Here is a 20,114-nt window from a genome sequence, read left to right on the forward strand (position 1 = left end):
GAGGAGCAGCTGGGACTAGAACTGGCGCCCATATGGGATGCTGGCACTTCAGGCCAAAGCTTTAACCCACTGTACCACAGCGCCAGCCCCCTCTATATTTTTTTCTGATACTTAACTTCTCCCACTTTTAACCAGAAGGGTTCTCTTCAATTTGGCTTCTGAATTCTTTTTGACATAACCCCGTAATCTTAGCATCCTTGCTTTCTAGTAGGATGTGGGAAGTATTCTTATTTGTCCAGTGAAAGGGTGGACCTGGGAAGTACAGCAGAAGCAAGACTTTATTAACGGCCATGCAAGATCAGGCATCTAAGACACCCAGGGCTGTTTACAGAAAGCTATTTATTCCCTAACATGCAGGCCCCTCCCCCAGTTCCTCATTGGCTGAGTATCACAGGATTAAAATCTTCCCAGATGTTGCCTATTATCTCCATCTATTTTAGTTTCTCTGAGTTAATCACCCCCTGATGTTCTGTTTGACCAACACCCTGTTTGTGTTGGGACTTTGCAGGTGCATGTACTTTGCAAGTTGTACCTAGCTGTTATACCAGCAAGCTACAAGTGAATTTTCACACTTCTTCCTTTTTTTTTTTTTTTTTTTTCTGACAGGCAGAGTTAGACAGTGAGAGAGAGAGAGAAACAGAGAGAAAGGTCTTCCGTTGGTTCACTCCCGCCCCCCAAGTGGCCACTACGGCCGGCACTGCGCTGATCTGAAGCCAGGAGCCAGGTGCTTCCTCCTGGTCTCCCATATGGGTGCAGGGGCCCAGGTACCTGGGCCATCCTCCACTGCCTTCCCAGGCCAAAGCAGAGAGCTGGACTGGAAGAGGGGCAACCAGGACAGAACTCGGCGCCCATATGGGATGCCAGCGCTGCAGGCGGAGGATTAACCAAGTGAGCCATGGCGCTGGCCCCAAATTTTCACACTTCTGCAAGCTGTTAGGCTAACTAGCCATTGGTAATTTTCTGCTGAACGCCTTACTTTGAAAATGAACCAAATGTCTTTACTTCTCACATAGCATAAGATACCTCTGAAAGCCCATGGGTTAAAGGTTTAGTCCCCATAGTGGCACTGTTGGGAGGTGGTGGAACTTTAGGGTATGGGACTTAGTGGGAGGTCCTTAGGTCCTTTGCGGCATGCACTCAGAAAGTAGTTCTCATGGGAAGGCAGTTGGAGAAGGCTGGCTGGAACCCCTCCCTGTCTCTGCTTCCCCGCTCCCCACGTGAGCCTTCTTCTGTGTCTGCTCCACCACCCACAATGGGCCTTTCCCCAGAACCAGACTATTTCATGCCATTTGGATTTGAACTTCAAAAACTCTGAGTGAAACAAGCCTCTCTTTACTTTGTGGTGGCTTGTCTTAGGTACTTTGTTGTAGGAATAATAAGTTGACTAGTCTACAAGATGCTATTTTCATTTCTTACCAAATCTGGACTTAACAATCTGTCCCAGGAAATTTGGGTGGGAAGTGGTATTTAGAGACTGTGATTTTGTGTAAGGCTACACATGACACCCAGATTGATTTCTACAGTTTCTCTGTGGTTGGAACAAGGACAAATGTTTTTTAAGTGACTATATCTGAGTTTATGATGATTTCATGTGATGTAGGATTGCAGTGTTTTCATTTTGCTTTTTTGTTTTATGCATCATTTTTCTCATGAAAATCTTGGTTTCTATCATTAATAATTTATTTTCTTTATTCTATTATATATAACAGTTTAAGATAACAATTTAAGCATTTTTATTTATTTATTTGAAAGGCAAAGCTAAAGAGAGACAGAGCCAGAGGCAGAGAGATCTTTCATCTGCTGGTTTACTCACCAAATGGCCACAATGGCCAGAGCTGGGTCGATCTGAATCCAGGAGTCAGGAACTTCTTCCAGATCTCCCACAGGGGTACAGAGACCCAAGGACTTGGGCCATCTTCTACTGCTTTCCCAGGCCATAGCAGAGAGCTGGATCAGAAGTGGAACAGCCGGGTCTTGAACCAGTGCCCATATGTTATGCAGGCACTGCAGGCAGCGGCTTTACCTGCTACTCCACATTGCCATCCTCAACAATTTAAATATTATCATAACAATATGACACAATAAACTATTTGTAGTATTTCCTGTCCTTGGTCTATATCTTATGACAGATACATAATCAAATTTGTATACTGTAAAGTAATTTGACAGTTTTAAAGTGACTTGACTACCCAAAGCAACCTATAGATTCAATGCAATCTCTCTCAAAACACAAAACACCAATGGTTTTTTTTTTTTGCAAAAATAGAAAAAAATCCTTGAATCCATATAATTTTTAAAAATATTTATTTATTTATTTATTTTAAAGTCAGAGTTACACAGAGAGAGAAGAGGCAGAGAGAGGGAGAGAGAGAGAGAGAGAGAGGTCTTCCATCTGCTGGTTCATTCCCCAATTGGCTACAATGGCAGAGCTGCGCCGCTCCGGAGCCAGGAGCTAGGAGCCTCTTCTGGGTCTTCCACGTGGGTGCAAGGGCCCAAGGACTTCGGCCTTCTTCCACTGCTTTCCCAGGCCATAGCAGAGAGCTGGATAGAAAGTGGAGCAGGTACGTCTTGAACCAATGCCCACATGGGATGCTGGCGCTTCAGGCCAGGGCGTTAACCCGCTGCACCACAGCGCCAGTCCCTATAGTTATTTCAATATAGCCAAAAAGATCTTGAAAAAAAAAAAAAAAGAGGGGCCGGCACTGTGGCGCAGCGGGTTAAAGCCCTGACCTGAAGTGCCGGAATCCTATATGGGCGCCGGTTCTAGTCCCGGCTGCTCCTCTTCCCATCCAGCTCTCTGCTATGGCCTGGGATAGCAGTAGAAGAAGGCCCAAGTGCTTGGGTCCCTGCACCCGCATGGGAAACCTGGAGGAAGCTCCTGGCTCCTGGCTTCGGATTGGGCATCTCCGGCCATTGTGGCCATCTGGAGAGTGAACCATCGGATGGAAGACCTCTCTCTCTCTCTCTCTCTCTCTGCCTCTCCTCCTTCTGTGTAATTCTTTCAAATAAATAAATATTTAAAAAAAAAAAGAGCAAAGTTCGAGGTTTAACACTTTCTGACTTCAAATTATGTTACAAAGCAAGTAATTAAAATAGTATGCAACTGGCACACAGAAGCAGGCACATAAACCCAAGGATAGGAACAGAGTCAACCAACAGAATGGGAGACGTTATTCGCAAACTACACAACAGACAAAGGATTAACAACTAGAATCTATAAAATGATCAAAAAACACCACAAAATCAAAACAAACAACCCACTTAAGAGATGGGCCAAGGACCTTAACAGACATTTTTCAAAAGAGGAAATTCAAATGGCCAACAGACACATGAAAAAATGCTCAGGATCCCTAGCCATCAGGGAAATGCAGATCAAAACCACAATGAGGTTTCACCTCACTCTGGTTAGATTGGCTTGCATTACAGAAATCAACCAACAACAGATGCTGGCGAGGATGTGGGGAAAAAGGGACACTAACCCACTGTTGGTGGGAATGCAAACTGGTAAAGCCACTATGGAAGACAGTTTGGAGAGTCCTCAGAAACCTGAATATAGCACTACCACAGGACCCAGCCATCCCACTCCTTGGAATTTACCCAAATGGAATTAAAGGGGAGAAAAAAAGAGCCATTTGCACCTCAATATTTGTTGCAGCTCAATTCACAATAGCTAAGACACGGAATCAACCTAAATGTCCATCAACGGATGACTGGATAAAGAAACTATGGGATATGTACTCTATGGAACACTATACAGCAGTAAAAAACAATGAAATCCGGGCATTTACAACAAAATAGAGGAAGCTGGAAAACATCATGCTGAGTGAAATAAGCCAGTCCCAAAGGGACAAATATCACATGTTCTCCCTGATCGATGGCAACTAAACGAGCACCTAAAATGATACCCATTGAAGTGAAATGGACACTGTGAGAGACAATGACGTGAGCAGCCCTTGTCTAGACTGTTGAGGAACAACTTGCTATTTTATTCCTTTTAGTATTTTTGTTGTTGTTGTTGCTCTGTTTGTTCTACATAAGACCACTGGTTGAACTCTGTAATCAATGCACAATCATTCTTACGCGTTTAAAATTAACAGAAAAGTGATCTCTGTGAAACATAGGAGTGGGAATAAGAGAGGGAAGAGATATATAGGACGGCACATACTCACTCGGACTTACCTCCAATGGTGGAACTAGAAATGTGCCAGGGGATTTCAACTCAATCTTACCAAGGAGGCAGGTACCGATGCCAGCGCACTTGGTAAAGTGATAAGTATAAATACACAACCGATCAAAAAGATAGGGTATGTGTCGATGAGATTTCACAAATAAGACCAGTGTAAGCAAATAATGAAGGATAGAATTAAAAGGAAGAGAATTATCCTGCGGGGGAAACAGGACACGCAGCAGACTCGTAGAATGGCAGCACTCCTGCCTCAGAATTAACCCTTGGGACATTCAGATCTGGCTAAAAGGTCCAAGAGAGTCTCACAGGCATGGAAAGCCATGACACGGTGGCAAAAAAACAATCTAAATGAAAGATCCTGGTGAACAAGACCCCAGCAGAAGGAACAGGCCATCAAGGAGAGAGGCGCCTTTCTCTGAAGGGAGGAAGGAACCTCCACTGTGATACGGCCTTGACTAAACAAGTTCAGAGTCGAACTCAAGGGGCTTCCATACCCTAGACAGCTCATAGCAAGAGTCTCAGGTGATTGCTCACATCATAAACAAGAGTGCCAATTGTTAAATCAACAATGGGAGTCACTGGGTACATGCTCCCCACGTAGGATCTCTGTCCTTAATGTGTTTTACTATGAAACTTAAAAACAATACTACTAGTCTAACAATACCCTATACCTTGTGCAGTTGTGTGAGTACAGCCTGTTGAAATCCTTGCTTAGTGTATACTAAGTTGATCTTCTGTATATGAAGGTAATTGAAAATGAAACTCGATGAAGGGTGGGATGGGACAGGGAGTGGGAGAGGGGAGGGCTACGGGAGGGAGGGAGGTTGGAGGGGGGGAAGCCACAACAATATAAAAGTTGCATTTTGTAAATTCACATTTGTTAAATAAAAAAATAACTATATAACAAACAAAAAAAGAAAGAAAAAAGAACTTAATACTTTACCCTTTTAGTATTTTTTATGTTCTACTTAAAACTATTGGTTGAACTCTGTAATTAATACACAATTACTCTTAGGTGTTTAATTAATGCTATAACCAGTACTCAAATAGTATTTTACACTTTGTGTTTCTGTGTGGGTGCAAACTGTTGAAATCTTTACTTAATATATGCTGAATTGATCTTCTGTATATAAAGATAATTGAAAATTAATCTTGATGTGAATGGAAGGGGAGAGGGTGTGGGAGAGGGGAGTGTTGTGGGTGGGAGGGAAGTTATGGGGGGGGGAAGCTATTGTAATCCATAAGCTGTACTTTGGAAAATTTATATTCATAAAATAAAATAAAATAAAATAAAATAAAATAAAAAGAATTAAGTGCCTCGTGTATTTGGTCAAAATGATCTTTGAAAAGGGTGCCAAGACCACTCAATGGGAAAACAATAGTCTGTTCAACAAATGGTGTCAGAAAAATTGGATATCTACACGCAAAAGAATGAACGGGAAAATGAACTCAGAATGGATCAAAGACCCAAATGTAAAGCCTAAAATTATAAAACTCCTAGGATAAAATATAGAGGAAAAGATTAAAGACATTGGATTTCAGTAATGATTTCTTTTTAAAAAATGTGCTTATTTATTTGAAAGGCAGAGTTTTAGAGAGAGAGAGAGAGATCTTCCATCCACTGATTCACTCCCCAAATGGCCTCAACGAGTCAGGCCTGGATCAGGCCAAAGCAGGAGCATTTTCCAGGTCTCCCACATGGGTGAAGGGGACCCAAGCACTTGGGCCATCCTCCGCTGCTTTCTCAGACCATTAGCAGGGAGCTGGATTAGGAGTGGAGCAGCTGGGACTCGAACCAGCACTCATATAGATGCCAGTGTCACAGGTAGCGGGTTAACCCACTGTACCACAACACCAGCCCCCATTAATGATTTATTGGGTATGGCATTCAAAACAAATAACAAACGTGAACATAGACACATGGGATTGCTTCAAACTTTAAAATTCTATACACCAAAGTACACAATCACATAACAGATTGAATACACAAACCATGAAATGGGAAGAAACATTTATAAATCAAGTTTCTGACAAAGCATAAATAACCAGAATATATAAAGAACTTGTATAACTCAACACAACAAAAACACTAATAACCAGATTTTTTTCAAATGAGCAAAGGAGTTGAATAGATGTTTCTTGGAAGATGATGTACAAAGGACCAAGAAGTATATGAAAAATGCTCAGTATCACTAATCATAAGAGAAATGCAATTCAAAGTCACGGTGAGATGCCACCTCACACACCACACACAAGGATGACTTAAATAAAAAAAATAAAATTAAGAAAATAGCCAGTGTTGGTGAAGATGTTGAGAAACTGAAACCCTTGTGCACTATCGAAAGGAATGCAAAATAGTACAACCACTATAGAAAGCAGTATAGCAGTTCCTCAAAGCAATTAAAAATAGAGCCATCATGTGATCCAACAATCCCACTTCTAGGAATATATACCGAAAGGACCTGAAAGCAAGGTCTCAAAGACAATTACACATTCACATCCATAGAAGTAGTATTCACAAAAGCCCAGTGGAGGAGGCAACCTAAATGCCTATTAGATGAATGGAGAAGTAAAATGTAATATAGCCACACAATAGAATATCATTCAGCCTTACAAAGGAAGGAAGTGCTGACACATGCTACAACATGGGGTGGGGTGAGAACCATCTTTTCCTAATTTGCACACAGGTACATTTGGCCTAACCATAGCTGTGCAGGAATCATCAAACTCTTCTTCCATTTTAACAATTATACCCATCTCCCCCTCTATAATTTAGCTATAATTTTAGCCGCTTTTCAGTTGGTTAAAATGCCTACCTCATTACAGTTTGTTTCTGTTACATTCAGCCTAATTTATTTTCGATCTTTTTCTAATTTTTTCCTCACTGTTTCCTACTTGTAAACACAAAAAAAAGTCTGAGAGAGGAGGTTTCACTTTAGCCTCCATTTCACAGGCACTTTAACTAACGTGACAGATCCTGAAGAATTGTATGCATGACAGAGAAAGACTGAAAGGACACTGTTCTCTGAGTTGGGCAAGAACTTCCTGGTAGCAGAAATGAATTTGTAAATCTACATGATTAGGCAAGAAGACAACCATAAACACTCAGGGACCTTGTGACCCACATGTGATCTGTAGATCATCACCTTTTAATCTATGGAACAAATTTGTCAAAAATTAAAAAAAAAAAAAACTGTAAATAAAGTTACAGAAAGTTAGGTGTGGCCCAAGGCAGATGGTGATCTATCTGTTGGGAAAAGTTTTGTGGGACCCTTGAGGATGGGGCTTTAAGGAGAATGAATTGCATGGGGAAATCAATCAGGTAACTTAGGGGCCAGCGCTGTGGCTCACTTGGTTAATCCTCCGCCTGCAGTGCTGGCATCCCATATGGGCGCCAGGCAGTGGAGGATGGCCCAAGTGCTTGGGTCCCTGCACCCGCATGGGAGACCAGGAGAAGCACCTGGCTCCTGGCTTCGGATTGGCGCAGCAACGGCCTTGGCGGCCATTTGGGGAGTGAACCAATGGAAGGAAGACCTTTCTCTCTGTCTCTCACTGTCTATAACTCTGTCAAATAAATTTTAAAAACATTTTAAAAAAATCAGGTAATTTAGTATAGGGGCTTGGAATTGAGACCACCAGTTCTCCCCACTTCTTATTCTGCCTTATCTATCATAGAAGACACAATATTTATTTATTTATTTATTTATTTATTTATTTCACTCATTTGCCATACTGACAGTGCAAATACAAATCTGGTCTAAATGTATAGACTCTCAAGCAACAATGTATAGCTTTCTTCATCCTCTATGCTGAGATGTAAAAGCTTAAGGGCCAAACAATACAAATGTATAGGCTTCAAAAACCATCTAAGTTAGGGCATTCACTAGTTTTAGCTAACATACATCTGGAACACTGACAAGTGATCACTTACATAGAATAATGTGAAGTGAATTTTTTGAAAAATAAACTTTAGTGGAACACTCCTGAAGGATACACCAGAGGAATAGCCGGTTATCAGTTTAAGGTGTCAGCCAATTTGTTTCAGCCACGTTTGAGTCCATGTTCTAAACCCTAAAATTTACTTATCTTTCCCTAAGCTGAGCACTTCCTATCATGTCAGTATCTATGTTATGAAGAAGTAAAGGAGACTTAAGTGAAATGTTTTTATTTATCACAACTGCTGTATCAATTATCTAGGACCTCAACAGCTTCATGAAGTCTGGGAGATGTTCATGCATAAGGTTATTGCCTTAGCTGACTTAAAACTGCCCCTTACAATGGTACATACCAACCCTTAGTGAAGCCTTTTGAAAAAACAAATAGGTTAAAGGAGGCAAATACAGCATCCACCTTTAGAGCTATCAACTCAGGAATTCTCTCAATTATGAAATTTTGCAGAGAAATCACTTTCTCAAAATCCAGGTGATGACAATACTCCTTATTCCAGATCTGGCATTTTTTCATCATCACTGTCTTGTGAATCATCATCTGCTCCATCTACTTCTGGCAAATCTACATCCTCATCACCACCCATGTTGTTCATCATCTCAGAGAAACGATCAAAATTAGACATGTCTTCATCTGAATCATCTTCCCAGTCTTTCCAATTATTGAAGTCCACACTAAGCCAATTGAGCTTTGCCCTTTGTTTTGTTAACCTTGGCCATGACTGGCCAGATTCTCCTTTTCGTAAACAACATAAAATTGATCTGTCCGTTCTTTTGTGCTTGGAATCATTTGGATCAAAACAATGAAAAAGGTCAATTTCATTTAAATGCTTAAAATGATCACGTCCTCCAAGACAACTGAATGTAAGTTTGGATTTTTCAAAATTTACATTCACATCTTTACTGTCTTCAACACAGAATTCAATGAAGACATAGTCCCTTCGATCATACCACTTTGCAGAAGCAGGCTGCATTGTGAACGGGGCAGGGGGTGGGCGGGCCTCGCTGGCGGCGGCGGTGGCTGGGGAGTCGACTTTCCTCCGGCGGCGACTCTGGCGTTTTCTGCCCGGTCGCGGCCTCTCCTTGCTGCTCTCAGGCGGCGGCGGCGACGGCGGCGGCGGGCTCGACCTGGGTCCCCAGAATGCACCGCGCGGCGCGAGCGGCTCCTCCGGTCGGGGAGAAGAGGAAAGTGTAGGAAAAGGGGCGCGAGGACGGAGGAGGAACGTGCGTGCGTGCGTGCGTGCGTGCGTGCGAGCGAGGGGTGGTCACAACATTTATTAATGCAGCCATTTTTTAGTCAGAAGTACACTGAGAAATGTAATCATCACCCCAAACTGGAGCTATTCAACTTGCGGATATTGTCAAAACTCGGCCTGCCGTGGTTTGGTCCTGAGAGCTGCCCTACCTGGTTAAAAAATTCCCGACTCTGCCCCAACACAAGACCTTCATGGAGAAGAAGCCCTGGCCATAGAGAATCAGGAAGCCAAGCTGTTTCTGGTAACAGAGCCATTTATTTGTGGAGGATTTGGGGTGAAGTTGTAAGTTGAATTTAAATTTAGGCAGATAATGTATTAGATAATGTGTTAGTATTCTCATTGGCAGTATTTTTTTTTTTTTCCTTGAGTGGCAGAGAGACAGGGAGAGAGAGAAAGTGAGCTCCCATCCACTGGTTCACTCCCCAGATGCTCACAACATCCCGGCTGCAACCAGGATCCAGGAATGCCATCCTGGCCTCCCACATGGGTGGCAGGAACTCAATCACTTGAGCCATCACTACCCCTCCCAGGGTTTACATCGGCAGGAAGCAGAGCCAGGAGCAGAGCCAGGGATATAGGATGTGGGTGTCTGAACTAGCATCTTAACCACTGGATCAAATGCTCACCCCCTAGTATCTACTTTCAATGCTCAAATACAAGAAATGTCATCCCAATTTCATTTGGGAACACACAGCTTTAAAGGTAAGACACATACGTTTGAGGTCTTACCCCTATGGAAATGATTCGTGTTTAAAGGTATTTAGGTGAAAAGTATAACTTGGGATTTGTAAAGATTTCCTAATGTCTGTTTCTGCCAGAAAAGAAAGCTGAACAGCTCATAAAACGAGTCGAGGAATTCATCCTCTCTCCATAAATGGGTTTCATCCCAAGCTAGTGCATTGTGTGTTCCTGCTGTGCTCACATTTGTCACTTCTTTCTGGTTACATAGACACACTGACATGACCATCAGTGAATGTGTGTGTGTGCACAGCTAACTAACTAGTCCAAAAAATGCCAAGTCAACAGGGCACGTGTTTAGCTGTTTAGCCTTGTGGTTGACACCTACATCCTATATTGGAGTACCTGGGTACCTGAGCTCCTGACTCTAGCTTCCTCTAATGCAGGCCCTGGGAGGCAGTGGTGATGGCTCAAGTAATTGGGTTCCTGCCACCTATCTGCAAGACCTGGATTGAGTTCTCCGATCCTTGCTCAGCCCAGCCCAATCCAGGCCATTGTGGGCATTTGTGGAGTGAACCAGCAGATGGGGTCTCTCTCTCTCCCTCTCTCTTATTGTCTTTGCCTCTCAAAGTTTTTTTTCACACCCGGGAAGCTTCACCAGAGCGTCCTTCTCCATTATATAATGCTTCTGCTCATTTTTCTCATAGAACAAGGGAAATTTTGTAACCGTTTCAATGGGAAATCATTGGGCATCACCCTTACAGTCCTGTTTGGGTTCATTCTTTCTTTGCCTTTTCTAGTGTTCAAAAATCTTTAAAGGGCATTTTCCTTCACATAATATCATATAAACATGGCATTGACATGGTTAAATTCCCAGGACTCAGTTTTTTAGGGATGAAATAAATGGCTGGTATCATCACTTATAAAAGTGTCTTGAACTGGATGGAGCTTGAGAAATAGAGTTTCTATTTTTATTCACAAGTTTTTCAGTGTCCTATTGTTTTAACAACCAGGGAGGTACAGTAGTCCCCATTTATCTTTTATCTTTTGGTGGTTTTGATACCTGGGATCAACCATGGCCTGAAAATATTTAATTGGAAAATTCCAAAAGTAAACAATTTGTAGGTTTTAAGTGGTGCACCATTCTGAGCAGCATGGTAAAATTTTGCACCCCTTTATTCCTGTCTGGGATGTGAATCATCCCTTTGTCCCACGTAGCCAAACTGTGTGCTGCCCACCCACTGGTAACTTCGCAACCATTTAGGTTATCAAATCAACTATACCAATATCACAGTGTTTGTAGCCAAGTAACTTCATGTAATGCAACACTGCAATGCCCCTGTCATTCACTTCACTTCATCTCAGTGCCAGCCCCCTCTCACATCTCATGACATAGGCATTGTGTCACCTCACATAACTGCAAGAAGGATGAGTATGGTTTAGTTGGATATTTTGATATTTCAAATAATTTTATTACAGTATATTTGTATAATTGCTTGGCTTTTTTATATGTTACTGTTAACTTCTTACTTTGCCTTATTAATTTATGTAAAGATTTATTCATTTGAGAAGCAGAGTTAAGAGAGAGGAAGAGACAGAGAGGTCTTCCATCTGCTGGTTCACTCTCAAAATGGCTGCCATGGCTGGAGTTGGGCTAATCCAAAGCCAGGAGTATGAGCTTCTGGGCCTGCCACATGTGTGCAAGGATCCACACACTTGGGCCATCTTCTACTGCTTTCCCAGGCCATTGGCAGGGAGCTATACTGGAAGAGGAGCAACTGGGACAGGAATCAGCACCCATATGGGATGCAAGCGCCACAAGCGGAGGCTTAACTTCTTTGCCTAATTTATAAATTAAACTTTATCATAGCTGCATATATATAGGATATATAGGGTTTGGTACTGTCTGCACTGCAGGCATCCAGTGGGAATCTGGAATGTATCCCCCATGGATAAGAGGGGAGTATTTTATTCATTTAATTCTCTATCACAGCAAACTCATACTTTAGTTGATCTGTTAGGAAGGATGTCATGTTCAAATATTTCATATCATTTCTAGCTGTTCAGTTTAGTTTAGAATTCTTGGCTTTGCCAGCTGAGCACCCTGCCAAGAAATAGAATGCTCTATCCCTAAAAGGCACTCGCTTCCTCTTCCACCCTTGCTCATCTCTGCCAACCTTGAAAAATGATGTTTAATTTCATCAAAAGAAATTCAGCTCCTGGCCTGGGGATCTGCTCTATTTCCACCTTGATTTTTGTGTAGCTTGTGCCTGCTCCTCCCTGTAATTGAGCAGTGTGAGCCTGTGGCCTCTCTGCTCATTAATGCAATGCTTGTTTGGGGAATTCAGTTGGGGCCCACTGATGCAGGCATTTAATTGCAATTTTACATTTAATTGGATGTGCAATTCTTATTCTGCCCAAGAGGCCCAAGTGAACCTTTAGACGTGTTTTAATCTTGGATAAGTTTCTTGTTTAATTTGCATAGAAGCTCCAAGGGCTGTTCTCTCTTGCAAGGGAGTTTTTGTATTTATTGTTTTGTTTTTCATAAATCAGGTTTACTGTGCATTTTTAGTGCAGAATCAGTTCATTCTCATTATAGAGACCTTGTATAAGAAAGAGAACACTAAAGGTACCTGCAGTCCACTTACCTGTGACAACCACAAGAATCATATGTTAACAAATATTGTACTTTTTCTGCAACACCATTTTAAATGGGTAGAATCCTATGAATGCATCCACTTTTGGCTGTTTTTAAACATTTACTTTTGAGCTTTTCAATACTCTATATGAATATAGGACTAATCTGGTTTTAGAAAAATTATGTAATCATGACAGCATTTAAGAGTCTGTGAAGGAATTTCCAGACATCATCCATAAAAGTACTTTACCCGCAAGGTGGAGGATTAGCCTAGTGAGCTGCGGCGCCGGCACACCGGGTTCTAGTCCCGGTCGGGGCACCGGATTCTGTCCCGGTTGCCCCTCTTCCAGGCCAGCTCTCTGCTGTGGCCAGGGAGTGCAGTGGAGTATGTCCCAAGTCCTTGGGCCCTGCACCCCATGGGAGACCAGGATAAGTACCTGGCTCCTGCCATGGAATCAGCGCGGTGCGCCAGCTGCAGTGCGCTAGCCGCGGCAGCCATTGGAGGGTGAAGCAACGGCAAAGGAAGACCTTTCTCTCTCTCTCTCTCACTGTCCACTCTGCCTGTCAAAAAAAAAAAAAAAAAAGTACTTCACCCCTGGTAGATGGAAACATGTGTGGAAAATGTGTTTTTTTTTTTTACATTTATGTATTTCAACTGAATTTGTAACTGCATTGATAACACAGTTTATATATTATCTATATAATACATATATATTTAAGGAACAACTTTCTTAAGAGGGGAGATGTTGATCAAAGGCTGAAAACTTTCAGTTATGAACAAGTTCAGGGATGTAACTTACATGGAAGTGGTGATAGAACAGTTAGTTAATTGGATTCTAGATTTAGGTGTTGTAGTGTAGCCAGTAAACATGCCCGTGACACTGGCATGCCATATGGGTTCTGGTTTGTGTCCTGGCTGCTCCACTTCTGATCCAACTTGGCCACCTTCTGCTGCTCTCCCAGCAGGGAGCTGCATTAGTAGGGAGCTGGATCGTAAGTGGAGTGGAGCAGCCAGGACTTAAACTGGCACCAATATGGGATGCCAGCACTGCAGCCGGCAGCTTACCCACCACACCATAATGCCGACCCCAATCAAGCAGCTGTTTAAGAACTTCTAGTCCCTGTTGGGGCGCCGGATTCTGTCCCGGTTGCTCCTTTTCCAGTGCAGCTCTCTGCTGTGGCCCGGGAAGGCAGTGGAGTATGTCCCAAGTACTTGGGCCCTGCACCCGCATGAGAGACCGGGAGAAGCACCTGGCTCCTGGCCTCGGATCGGCGCAGTGCGCTGGCCGTGGCAGCCATTTGGGGGTGAACCAACAGAAAAGCAGGACCTTTCTCTCTGTCTCTCTCTCTCTAACTCTGCCTGTCAAAAAACAAAACAAAACAAAACAAAAAAAAAAAAAAACAAAAAAAACTTCTATGTTACTGTCCAAGGAACAAAAATGTCCCTCGGACAGCTCTACCTCCAGGACACTCCAGGTGTCTTCCTGCCCTCATGGCTGGCTGTAGTGCTTGGTTGGCGTTTTTGCTGTTTCTGCTCTGGGTCTTTGCTAGATATTGGGGGAGTGCAGGAGCTCGGTCAAGGCCTGGCCCACAAGAACTGGCCATGAACTTCCCAGGGGAGGGGAAATTCCAATAAAAGAAAACATTTCTTTGGCCTGAAGATTTTGCCACGAAGCAGTTTAGCTAAAATTTGTGTTCCAAGGGATGTGCATGTGGGAATTTAGGGGTTTTCTCTGTGGGAAGCCAGGGCTCACTGTTCACCTCTTTATTCCTCAAAGTCCCAAAGGCTGAGCCCATTTTCTTTGCTTTCCTACATCTGCTGCCACCTATGTTGCCAACCATAATCCTCAGTGGGACATGAATGGCCCAGGGCTTTCTCCACTTTCCCTGCCCACTCCACACTCCCACCCAACAGGACAAGCACAGTCACTTTATTTCTTCCCTTCTTCCCTCCTACCTCCCTCCTCCTTGTTTGTTTTTTTTTTTTTTTTTTTTTTTTTGACAGGCAGAGTGGACAGTGAGAGAGAGAGACAGAGAGAAAGGTCTTCCTTTGCCGTTGGTTCACCCTCCAATGGCCGCCGCGGCCGGCGCGCTGCGGCCGGCGCACCGCGCTGATCCGATGGCAGGAGCCAGGAGCCAGGTGCTTTTCCTGGTCTCCCATGGGGTGCAGGGCCCAAGCACCTGGGCCATCCTCCACTGCACTCCCTGGCCACAGCAGAGGGCTGGCCTGGAAGAGGGGCAACCGGGACAGAATCCGGCGCCCCGACCGGGACTAGAACCCGGTGTGCCGGCGCCGCTAGGCGGAGGATTAGCCTAGTGAGCCGCGGCGCCGGCCTCCTTGTTTGTTAATCGTACTGAATTCTCTCTAGGAAAACAATGAAGCACTTTTAAAAAAATATTTATTGACTTATTTGAAAGAGTTACAGAGAGGGAGAGAGGAGATACTCACACACACACACACAGAGAGAGAGAGAGAGAGAGAGTCTTCCATCCGCTGGCTAACTCCCCAGAAGGCCACAGTGGCTGCCAGGGCTGGGCCAGGCCTAAGCCAGGGGCCAGAAGAAGCATCCAGTCTCTCACTTGGGTGGCAGGGTCCCAAGCAATTGTGCCATTTCCCGCTGCTTTTCCCAGGCATATTAGCAGGCAGATAGATTGGAAGTGGAGCAGCTGGAACACAAACCGGTGCCCAAATGGGATGCTGGCATCTCAGGTGGCACCTTTACCCAATATACCAAAATGCTGGCCCCCAGATGAGGCTTTTGAAAAATAACAAGTAGAGGTAAAATGATAGACATTATGATGTCCTCAAGGCAGTAATTTCTGTGTGAAGAACCCACATTCACCAGACTCCTGGACTGGAATCCTTTGGTCCTACCGCCTACCAGTAGTAGGGAGGCAACTTAGCCTTTCTGTGCCTTAGTTGTACTATCTACAAAGTGAGAATGAGAAGAGTATTTATTTACTTCATAAGGCCGTGAGGACTAAATGAGTTAACACATGGAACTTATGTAAACACATACAGTAAATGCTGTCAAAGAACACTAGCTTTTATTACTTTTTAAATTCCAGAATTCTACAGCCCTTTTGGTTTGGACATGACTTAGTCCTGAAGAATCATATGGAATAATAGATAGGAAATATTTAAGTGGTTAGGTCTTAGAAGTGCTCCCGAGTATCTACTATGATAACAGAAAGTCAAATTAATTACACTCTCAATTAACATTATCTAAGTCTTTCCTTGCGAAATAAAATAAGAGAGCAATACCTTCTGGGGTGGAGGAAGCAAGAACATGGCTTTTGACTCAAACTCAAAATGGGGGTTAAGACAGCTCTAGCAACAGATAAGAGACTCCCCAAGTAAAAAGAAGTCTTAGGTACTCCTGACATTGAACCTTTCTAGATATTCTGCAAAAGTGTTTCTTCATCCCTGTGCCAGTTGCTCTATTTTGTAATACAGAGAATGCAAACACACACTTCATGAGTGTGTTTTGGAATTAGTTTATTATCTGACCATTTTATCATTAATGCACTCTCTATGGCGTTATTGACACATGGCTGTCTTTCAGATTTCCTGACTTGTGCAGAGCTCAGAAAAGTAGTCCTGCCTTCATTCCACCTGAATTCCTTCCTTTCTGATCAAAGCATCTTCACTGCATTTGTAGGATTAGCTTTGAGGATTCCTTCAGTGACTCTTTGATCAAAGGCCTTAATAATTTTTAAAAAATGTATTAGAAGTTTAGTATTTCCTAAAAGTATTCTGGGTTCAAATAAGTTGACATGCATCTTGAACCTTGCCTCTTTGTTAGCTGCTTGATCCAGCTCTTACATGGGGAGATGGGACTAAAAAGACTCACAACACTGGGTTGGGCTACCCTGGAAGGAGGCCATACTGTTCTCTGAAGTTGGGTACGCTGATTGGAAGATAGGGTCACGTTGGACTAGTTCCCCCCCGAGGCTGGCACCATGCTTGCTCCCTAGCACTATTTGTTGAATGAATGAAGTTTTGGAAAACTCTCCAGCGAATCTGGGCATTCTCCCCCAACTGAAACCTTTTTAACAGATTATTTAAGTGCTAACCCGTAGTGAAACATCCTCTCCATAGTTAGCCTCTGGTTAAGAGCTAAGTTATCTTTACCAAGAACAGGTGAAACAACGTCCACGAGGTATTTTTCCGTTGAGTGGTGTGGAAAAGGACGTTTTCTTTTCATAAATCAAGAACCTGCACATAATTTTGCTCCTGGTTAACCAAGTGTGTTTAACTGGGACTGAATTTTTAAATTGTTTCAAATTGAATTTTAAATAGTAATTAGGGTCTAGTGACACTATGGCTTGAGGAAAGCTATGATACATGTATGTTTCAGGGCAAGCATTTATATGTCTCTGGAAAGGGTTGGAAAGATCTTCACTCACAAGGACAGTTGTTTCATTTGGATGGGGGTAGGAGAGTTCAGGGGAAGCAAATCAAGGTATTAAAGTGTGGTAGAAATGATGTGATTTTAATTTTGGATCACGCTGGCAGATGCATGAAAGATGAACTATGGTGGGGAGTACGCAGAACTGGGGACAGAGACCAATTACCTTAGTGGCAATAGTGCAGGCAAGAGAATATGAGGCCCTGGGGCTGGTGAGAGTGGCAGGGGCTGAGGGGGGTCCACAAGATTGTCAGTCCATGGATATGGTCACAAAGAGGAGGGCAATAGCAAGCCCAAGTTCCCAGTTTCTTACTGAAATGCGTGCTCTTCACTGAATAGGTAATTTAGGGGGAAAGCAAGTATCAGGGAAGAAATGATGCCACTCTTTGAGATGGCTGAAGTGCTTGGGTCTTCTGTTCAATGGATACTTGCATATGTACATAGGCAACATAAAAGAGGGTCAAGGGTGCAAAATAAAGTAACAGTGGCCAGAGGAACTGAGTAACATGAGAAGGGCAGGCAAGGAAATATGCAAGATGAGGACCATCACAATTTAATGAGACAGGTGAGGAAGACAGGCCTACAAAGGAGTCCAGAAAGAGAAATCAGAGGGGCAGTGAAGAACCAGGAGAGAACAGAATCTCAGATGTCCAGGGAGTGATGCGTTGTTTTTGTTTTTATTGTTAAAAATTTATTATTATTATTTTTTTAGAGAGAGAGAGGGAGAGAAAACTCCCATCCACTGGCTCATTCCCCAAATGCCTATGTAAGCTGAGGCTGGGCCAGGCCAATGCTGGGAGCTGGAAACTCAACCCAGGTCTTCCACTATGGTGGCAGGAGTCCAAATGCTTGAGCCAGTACCTGCTGCCTTTCAGGGTGTGCATTAGCAGGAAGCAGGAAGCAGAAGTGGAGCGAGAACTCAAACCTAGTCACTCTGATAATGGGATGCAGGTGTCAACCAATGTCTTTACCACTAGGCTAAATGCCTTTGAGCCTTTCATTTTTAAAGACAGGAGGAAATGGAGTAGAAGGCAACAATTATCACAATTTAAATTTGTTTAAATTCATATTCCATTATGTCTGTGTGGCCCTGTAGAGAGTGAGATCTTCCATGTGCTGATTCACTCCCCAGATGCCCATAATAGTCAGGCGTAGATTAGGCTGAAGCTAGCCATCTGGAACTCAGTTCAGGTCTCCCATGGGGGTGGCAGGGACTCAAGTAGTTGAGCCATCACTTGCTGCCTCCCAAGCTCATTAGCCAGAAGCTGGATCAAAAGCAGAGTAGCCAAAGCTCTAACCAGACACTCCAAAATGGAATGTGGGCATCCCAAGTGATGGCTTAACTTGCTACACCCCAGTGCTTGTCCCCATTTTAATCATTTTAAGTCTGCACAGTCCACTAGCTTTTACCATATTCACAAGTGTGCAGCCACTGCCACTGTTTAATCTCATAAGCCCTGAAGATGAATGGAAGGGGAGGGACCTCATCAAAGTAAGTGAAAACTCCCACTATACCACACACTCTGGTAAGCAGTATCCTCACTTTGTACTTCCTATTTACAACATTTTTTTCCTCCTAAGGGCAACAAGGCTATAAAAGACAAGTTTTGCTTCATGGAGAGTTTAATTTATTTATTTATTAATTCAACTTCATTCATTCAGCATGTTCACCATCTCTTTTAGGCCAGGTCCTCAATTACTGCTGATGCTACAGTGATGAATAAGCGAGCAAAGCACTATCTATGGGGATCTGCAGCAACAACTACTGATTAGTTACTATTGCATAGGTAAGAGAAATACAATGAAGTCCTGGGTCAAGTGCAATTTCTCTGAGAAAATAGTATTGAAAGTGAGTTTGGGGGCTGAGAGGGATTAGCTAGGGAAGTGTAGCTATGTGTGAATAAAGCTAGGGTGAGAGGGCCACATGAGTGTCCAGAGGGTAGAGAGAGCAGCACGTGGTAAAGACTTCAGTGGAAAGACAATGATGGCTGTGGGGATCCACAGTCCAGAGTGGCTGAAGCCTCAGGAGCTGTGGAAGAGTGGAGTAACACAGCAGCAGGTGGAGGAGGCAGGAGACAAGTTACACAGAGCCTTGTGGGCAGTGCTGGTGATTTGAGACTTAAAAAAAAAAACTTTAAGAGGCAGAGAGAAGGAGAAGTAGATAGATAGCTAGATAGCTAGATAGATAGATAGAAATAAAGAATATGTGTGTGTGTGTGTGTGTGTGTGTGTGTGTGTATCTGTATGTGTTCCCATCTGCTGGTTCTTTTCCCAGAAGCTTGCAGTGTTTTGGACTAAGCTAGGTCAAAGCCAACAGCTGGGAACTCAATCTGAATCTCCTATGGGGGTGCCAGAAGCCATTTATTTGAACCATTATCTCGAAGGGTATGCATTAGCAGGAAGCTGGAGTCAAGAGCTGGATCCAGGAATCAAACCCAGGTAATCCTGTTTGGGACAGGGGTATCTTAGCCATAGAGTAAACACAAGTTCCAATATTTGGGACTTTGTCTTCACAATAGAAATCCACTGAAAGGGTTAATGCTGAGGATGACAGGATCCACCAACTGTGCAGAGACCAGTTTGCAGACCATTACAAGGTGAAAAAGGGTGGCTACTTGGGTTTGGATGGTGGTTTTGAGTTTGGAGAGGAAAGGAATTTATGACATTTTGGAGGTGGAATAGACAGGGAGGGAGAGGGAGATCCTAAGGATGGCATGAGCAACCAGATGGGTAGTTGAGATAGGATACTCTGGGGAGAAACAAGTTTGGAACAAAAGATCATAGGTTCAGCTTGGAACAAGTTGGGTTGGAGGTACCTGTGAAACATCCAAGTTGGTACATCAGGTCAACAGTTGCATAAGGATGTCTGACAGCTCAGAGGATAAGCCTGGGTCAGATATATAAAGGTAGGAGAGATGGAGAGTAACCATGAAATTGACCTGCACACAGAGATATCACAGCAATTGATATGCTTGACCAGACTGTTGATTGCCTGTC

The 20,114-nt window shown here is 43.3% G+C and overlaps 1 protein-coding gene and 1 long non-coding RNA gene across 3 annotated transcripts in view; one reads left to right on the forward strand and one right to left on the reverse strand.

The window, feature by feature from the left end:
• The window catches only part of LOC103350914 (uncharacterized), an 80,985-nt gene that overhangs the window by 9,990 nt on the left and 50,881 nt on the right, over positions 1 to 20,114 (forward strand). Inside the window, exon 2 of one of the 2 annotated variants that reach the window (XR_518760.4) lies at positions 18,801 to 18,904. The exons of the other annotated variant lie outside the window; for it this stretch is intronic. This is a non-coding gene — a long non-coding RNA (uncharacterized lncRNA). The remainder of the gene's footprint in view (positions 1 to 18,800; positions 18,905 to 20,114) is intronic. 2 annotated transcript variants of the gene reach the window in all.
• LOC100348008 (prostaglandin E synthase 3-like) lies at positions 7,873 to 9,382 on the reverse strand. Its single transcript, XM_051820769.2, has one exon. It carries the CDS (start codon positions 9,105 to 9,107, stop codon positions 8,625 to 8,627), a length of 483 nt encoding a protein of 160 aa, XP_051676729.2. The 5' UTR covers positions 9,108 to 9,382; the 3' UTR covers positions 7,873 to 8,624.

The sequence above is a fragment of the Oryctolagus cuniculus genome, chromosome 13, assembly GCF_964237555.1.
Source record: "Oryctolagus cuniculus chromosome 13, mOryCun1.1, whole genome shotgun sequence".
Classification (NCBI taxonomy): Eukaryota; Metazoa; Chordata; class Mammalia; order Lagomorpha; family Leporidae; genus Oryctolagus; species Oryctolagus cuniculus.

Excerpts from the sequence above, each read along its gene's own strand:
- LOC100348008 (XM_051820769.2), bottom strand. The coding sequence starts at position 9,107 with ATGCAGCCTGCTTCTGCAAAGTGGTATGATCGAAGGGACTATGTCTTC.